The sequence below is a fragment of the Macaca mulatta genome, chromosome 2 (genome assembly GCF_049350105.2).
Source record: "Macaca mulatta isolate MMU2019108-1 chromosome 2, T2T-MMU8v2.0, whole genome shotgun sequence".
NCBI classification, from domain to species: domain Eukaryota; kingdom Metazoa; phylum Chordata; class Mammalia; order Primates; family Cercopithecidae; genus Macaca; species Macaca mulatta.
The window spans coordinates 118,642,963-118,650,082 of NC_133407.1; the positions used below are offsets into that span (position 1 = coordinate 118,642,963).

The window sequence follows — 7,120 nt, forward strand, 5'->3', positions numbered from 1 at the left end:
ATTGTGATTGGTAATAATTTTAGGTTTATACTGGCAGTCATGTGTGTGTGGGGGGGTGTTTAATTTCTCATGCTATCCAGATTTATCAGGTTTTAAATACTTTTAAATATTTTTTCAATGATTATTCCTAATTTGAAAATATAATTTTCTTTAAATGTCTACGGAGATTTAGAATCTATTTTTCTCTGGACATGACATACCTTTGACTCTCTTTTTTCCTCAAAACTTTAAATATATTACTCTGTTTCTTCATCTTCAGTACTCCCACTGAGAAACTGGTTTTATTCTCATTCTAAGTAATTTGTTTCTAGGGAAGCTTTTAGGATTGGTCTGTATCTTTGAGGATAGGAAGTTTTTTACTCATGTTTCAGTGGGCCCATTCATTGAAAAGAATTGGATTTGTTTTTTCAGTGCAAAAAATATTTTCTCCCTTTGGATCTTTTATGTCATATTTTCATCTCTTCTCCTTTATTGTTCATCTGGCAGACACACTTGGCTTAATCTTCTAGTCAGCCATTTGTTCTTCTGAGTGTTTTGTGATCTTGGTTTTGTGGTTTTCTTTGAGACTCTATTAACCTGCCACCTCCAAGGTAGAAATTATGGGCTCTCTGAAGAGAGATATCTCAGGTAGACTATATTTATGTTGATGGGCAAAATCCATTCAGAAGAGGCCAATTGCTGGAGTAACATTCTTGCATAGGCGAGAGTCTAGTGTTAAAGAGGGAAGATAAAGCAGATATAGATATAGTTAGATATAGATATAGATGGAATGAATTAGCAAAACAGTCAGCAAGATTGAATATTTCTCTGAAGCCAGATGTAGTTCTAGACAAGAGTGGGAAGGGCAGAGAGTAGGTGTCCCAGTGTGGATAGTGGTTAAGGCATTGAGGAAACATCTTTGCACAGTGGCAAGCCCTGTTCCCTACTACAGATGAAGAAAATGAACATAACTGTGTGATATTAGATGGGCATTGGGCATTTATAGAAAAGAAGTCAATTGTGTTGCAGTCTCGGAGGCATTCATGGATCATTCAACATAGGAGGTGACAACAGGTTTAAAAAGGGGGAGTTCCTTTCCCTTCTTTATAACGTCCCATAAAGCAGAAGAACTTTTCTTCATTGCATGATTTTAGTTCACCATGGTGATATACTCAAAAGAATGGAACAAATTTATTGCAAGAAAGGCAAATGAAGATAAAACCTTTGGAGAGACTGACAATTTTGTTAATGTCCATTTGTTAAGTTAAAAATCTATTAAACTGAATTTAATGAAATATTATGAAAAGTTATGTGATAGGGGTTATAAGCATGGAGTTAAAATTATTTAGCTAATCTGTTGGTTCTGGAAGAATATGAGATTTTGATCCCTCATTTGTTCCTCCAAAAAGTCAGTATTGTTTTGTGTTAAAGGATTATTTTATAGTGTCTTTGTCACTTCACCACGTTGGGCAGTGTGAGAAGGAGGCACTGCCAAGCTTGCTTAAGTTGGACTAACTATACTGATGGATCAGAAGGTCAGAGCAGCTATACAGCCTTGGTTCTTACAGAACTTGTGCTCTGGGAAGTGTGGGACCTCATAAATGACTAGCATTAATCTCATTCTAAACACTGTTCCTGTATACTGGGCAGACATCGTGCAAAGCAGTATAAGGAAGGCTCTAAGAAGTTCACTACCTCCTTTGCCATTGGTATGACATAGTTTCACTCTATCCTTGGGGGAAGGAGGAGAGAAAATGCCACTTAGAGGAACATCAAATGTAACTTGGGGTAATGTTTAGGCTCTGGGAGAAGGAGATTAGTCTTTGAAAGTCTCACTTCTTAAACTTTGGGAACAGGTGATTCAGCCAACTGTGACTCTTGTGTTTTGTACATACAGCATTTCAGTCTTTCCAAGGTGAGTTGTATGAGCTGCATGTCATTATAGCTATTGTTTTCCTAGTGAAGCTAGGTATTTATAAGTGAAGAGCCTCATGGAGAAAGGTAACAGTAGTAGTAAAACAGTCTCCAAAATTTGCTTTACAAAATATGGTAGTTGCTACCACCCAGGAGAGAAGTCTTCCTCATGACTCTTTAATTGACGGATAGTAAATGAGTGTCTCACTACCTCTTGTTCCAACAGGTCCTTTGTCATCCAGCAAATCCCAAGCAGCAACCTGTTCATGGTGGTGGTGGACAGCAGCTGCCTCTGTGAATCTGTGGCCCCCATCACCATGGCGCCCATTGAAATCAGGTATATCCTTTTGTGTGCAGGTCCAGTCACTACCACGGAAACCAGTAAGGGGGATCAATAGTAAGGAAACCTGGGGGAGAAATATTAGAGAAGGAAAATTACATCCTTTCCACTGTTGGAGAGAGAGAGAGTAGTTAAGAGAGTTGTCATTACCAAGTTTTGACCTCTGAAATGCAGAGTAGAAAAAAGCAATCCTTGGAAACATGCCTTAACTACAGTCAACATAATGAATCCCTTAAGTGTGAACGTCTAAAGGCCCAGAAGATCAGAAGGCGCCCGGAATCTTGTCATGGCTTCCATCCTGAGGTAAGTCTGAGAACTGTTCCTGTTTCCTTTTCCCATCAGAATCACCATGAGAGTCTCACACTGGTCAAAGAACTACAGCTGAAAAGTTTACTCATGAGAAAATAATCCTTTTCAGTAAACTGAATCCGCACATCATCTAGGTCCCAGAAGACTTTGTTCTTACATTAGAGATGGGAGAGAGGTCTGGGGAATCCACATGGTTGGAAAGTTGAAGGTGTCCTGGAGTCCATTTGCGTCTAACCAACCCCTGCCTTTCCCTGTAGGAGAATGCAAGGGAGTGTGGGGGTGCGCCGAGTCTCCGGGCCCAGACAGTCCTTCTTCTGCTCCCTCTGCTTTTGATGCTCTTCTCAAGGTGACACTGACTGAGATGTTCTCTTGGCATGCTAAATCATGGATAAACTGTGAACCAAAATATGGTGCAACATACGAGACATGAATATAGTCCAACCATCAGCATCTCCTCATGATTTTAAACTGTGCGTGATATAAACTCTTAAGATATGTTGACAAAAAGTTATCTTTTTACTTTGCCAGTCATGCAAATGTGAGTTTGCCACATGATAATCACCCTTCATCAGAAATGGGACTGCAAGTGATAGGCAGTGTCCCTTCTGCTTGAAACCTATTGAAACCAATTTAAAACTGTGTACTTTTTAAATAAAGTATATGAAAATCATAATCTCCATGTTTGGATTTGATCATCACTTTATTGCTAAGAATACCAACTGAAAACAATGCATGGGAAAAAGGTCCCCATTCTAGAAACCAGGAAATGATGGCTGTTGGCAGAGCCTTTGTTCTAAAGCAGATTCTAGGCACATATTTAACAATTGTTTAGATGCTTCACTCTCAGTTATAAAAATATTTATAGAAGTAAATCAAAATACCATCTACATGGGACGAGTTTATTACATAGAACCCTGAATTTTGTTGAACTAAACTTCAATGAAAATCATAATTTGGATGCGAACACAAGCTTTCATCATATTCAAGTGGTGAATTATTTGGGAATAGAAATAAGTCATAAATCCTAGGAATTTGGTCTGAGGAGACTTGAAGGAGGAAAAGAACAATGATTATAAATTTGGCTTCTGGCTTTCCCCATAAACAAGATATGAAATTAGATCTCAAGTATTATAAGAGATGAAACTACCCAGACATGTAAGCATTTCTAAACACTGGCTCTTGACCCAAAGAAAACAGATTTCATTGGATCATTGTTACTAAATAAAGTGGAATAATTTCCATGCCTAGGCAGAGTAGAGAATGCCTTACTTTATAGGACAGACATCTACAAGTTATCCAGAGAATCCTACTTAAACTCTTTTAAAAAGGGGCACATTATCCTCTTGATAGTTTAGAAAAACTGATGTCACTGTACTGCTTTATACTAAAAGGATTCCACAACATTGTTGTAACTTTTAAAATTACTATGCCTCCAGTGCTGTTTGTTCTCAACGTAACAATACTGTAACAGGCAAACTTGCCAAACTTTCAACAGCCATGGGGCTATAGAATTGTGACAGTTGATATTATTCACTCTGTGCACTTGGTAAATGAATAAATTCATTTGTTGCTCATACAAATATAAAGATATATTACATTTACACTGATATATTGATATCAGATAAGGAGCCACAATTTATTAAACTGGAATGATAAGACTCTTAAACCCATAAAGTCACAAGTATAAAGACATTCTATTTATGCCTGAGGTGATGGCCAGAGGAAAATTGCGCTTAATACTAAGAAAGATGAATTTATCACAGATCTAGGTGATTTATAGAAAAATTTAGGTGATTTTAAAAAAGAGCAAGTTAGGGGATTTATAAGAGAGAGAAATCATATTCTAATTAAATTTTAACAAAAATAACATCACATAGCCTATGATTCCCCATTACAGTTCTTAAAAACTGGCAACAATAAGTCAAGCATATTATGATATAATGCTCATAATTTAATGCAAATGATGCAAAATACGTGTAATATAATTGCGTATAATTCCACTCCCAGTCTCATTTTAAACGATGGAGTAACATCATTTTTGTTAAACTGTTTATGGCATAAATATAGCATCCTTGAGTCACACTGTGCCTCATGCCCTTATCAGGGATTACATTCGTGTAACTGACCCACCAGGCACCTCTGTTTGCTGTTCTCACAAGAGCTCCAAGCAACTGGACATTCTATTTATCTACTTGGAACTTGAATAATTTTCTCCAACTTAATGTGTCCTAAGCACAACTCATGATCTCCCTCCATGAAACTTTTTTCTTCCCACTGACCCAACTCCAACCACAAACCTTGGGGCCACCCTATTTGCGCTTTCCCCCGCAGCCCGCCTTGCATCAAGTCTCATGAGCTCCAACCTTCAAACACCAAACCTGACCACCACTTTTCCCAGCCCTGCACTGCTGCCATCCTCTTCCCAGTCACTACCCCCTGTCCCGGGTCTCTGAAGACCTATGTCCTCATTGGTATCCTCTCTTCCACTGTCAGCGACCACCCAGTCCCACTCCACGGTTGGTTCTCCACACAACAACCAAAGTAGTTTTTCAGAAACAAGTATCTGATCCTCGCCTTGCCCAGTACAATTAGAAAAGCATACACATCCCTTACTGTAGTCCACAGCAGGGGTTCTCCAAGTCTTCTGTGTGTTTGAATGACTCAGGGACCTTTCAAAAATCTCTGGGGCAGGCTGGGCACGGTGGCTCAGGCCTGTAATCCCAGCACTTTGGGAGGCTGAGGTGGGCAGATCACCTGAGGTCAGGAGTTGGAGACTAGCCTGGCCAATATGGTGAAACCCTGTCTCTACTAAAAATACAAAAATTAGCAGGGCATGGTGGCGGGCGCCTGTAATCCCAGCTACTCGGGAGGCTGAGGTGGGAGAATCGCTTGAACCTGGGAGGAGGAGGTTGCAGTGAGCCGAGATCGTGCCACTTCACTCCATCCTGGGAGACAGAGCAAGACTCCATCTCAAACAAACAAACAAAAACTCTGGGGCAGAACCCAGGCATTTCAGTTTTTGTTAAAACTCCCCAGGTGATGTTAATATGAAGCCAGGTTTGCATCCACTGAGCTATGGGGCCTACAGGGCCTTGGCTCTGGACTCTTCCTCCCTTTCCCACGCCATCCTGTGCCGCTCTGTCCCAGACCCGCTGTGCTCCACGGCTCTGCCTCCAAGCCTTTGAAAATGCCAGGCATGGTCCCCACTCAGGGCTTTTGTTCTTCCTGTGCCCTCTGCCTGGAGGGCTCTAGACCCTGGTCTTCATGCAGCTGCTCCTTCCCAACATCCAGGATCCCTTCAAAAATTCCTTCCTCAGAGACCCCTGGTACAGCTGCTCTTCTCCCCCACTCTTCTGGTTTTACTTTTCCTTTATATCAGTATCTGGAATCATTTTATTTTCAGTTTCAACTACTGTATTCCAGCTCCGCAAGGTCAGGGACTCCTCTGTCATTCGTGACTTCATCTCCAACTCCCAGAACAGTGCCTGGCCTATAATACAACTAAAACCACGAATAACAATGGCAAAGCTAGCACCTACTGTTTACTGTGATCTGACTCTCTGCCTGGTGCCATTTGAAGTGACTTCCTTGTTTAACTCATGGGATTTTCACAGCACACTTAGGAAGTAGATGTGATTCTGATCCTCATTATACCGATGGAGAAACGGAGGCACAAGGGGTAAAGTAATGCTCCCAAAGGTGACATGGTTGGAAAGGAGCAGAGTTGGGATTAGAAACCAGGCAATTTTGCTTCTGAGTCAGGGCACTCAGCCAATCAAGTACTTTGAATGGATGAATGAATTGGCAACAACTTTGTACTATGACATATCCGCGTCTCCTACCCACTGGTCTTATTGCCGTCTCTCCAAACTGCTTGGCCTCAACCCCCGCTCTCTAATACGAGCCTGCCAACTCACCTCCCTGAGTGCGGCTGCTATTCCTGTCCTCCCACTTCCAGGCCACTGTCTGCTGCCCAGCAGCCCTCCCCTGTCTTCATTTCTCCACATATCTCACTTAGAACACACAAGCCACAATGGCACTTTTGTGGCTACCTGAGCTGCTGAGCGCATGTGGGCTGCCTAGCATACCTGGGCAGACCAGTAAGCACCCTGAGACATATTCTTTCCTGAGTCGACTTCTGTCCCACTGTCCCCAACAAATATTTCATAGTTTCTTCCCTCTCTAGAGTATGTTGTCTTGCTAAAATTTGCAGTAGGAGATTTCTGTATGCAATATTAATATGACTGATACCAAACATATCCACAGGTAACTTATCAGAGAACTTTTTATTAAAATGTACAGTTTACCACTAATTAATGTGATATAGTGTAATAGAGCATTATATAGCACAGTTACTAAAGTTATAGGCTGTGACATTCAATACAGTTTGTAACAGATTCAGAAGGCATCTATAGCTAATCATAGTGTAGCAACATTCTTCCTAAAATACAGAAATATTTCATATATGTATGTATATACATGTATAATTATAAAATTCATTGTATGTATATACTAGGTAAAATTCATAAAATTATAGTAGAACAATTGCAATACTTATTGAGGGTAGAATACTAAAAT

The 7,120-nt window shown here is 40.5% G+C and overlaps 1 protein-coding gene across 5 annotated transcripts in view; it reads left to right on the plus strand.

The window, feature by feature from the left end:
• CACNA2D3 (calcium voltage-gated channel auxiliary subunit alpha2delta 3) overlaps nt 1–3,215 on the plus strand; it is a 941,064-nt gene extending 937,849 nt beyond the window's left edge. For 3 of the 5 annotated variants that reach the window (XM_077993170.1, XM_077993171.1, XM_077993172.1), the window contains 3 exons: nt 2,120–2,230; nt 2,449–2,536; nt 2,800–3,215. In XM_077993170.1, coding sequence (XP_077849296.1) covers nt 2,120–2,230; nt 2,449–2,536; nt 2,800–2,892 — 292 coding nt within the window. In that variant the 3' untranslated portion in view covers nt 2,893–3,215. Of the gene's footprint in view, nt 1–2,119; nt 2,233–2,448; nt 2,537–2,799 lie in introns of all 5 variants that reach the window. The other 2 variants (XM_015130679.3, XM_015130680.3) reach the window with 1 other exon arrangement.
• The last annotated feature ends 3,905 nt before the right edge of the window (nt 3,216–7,120 follow it).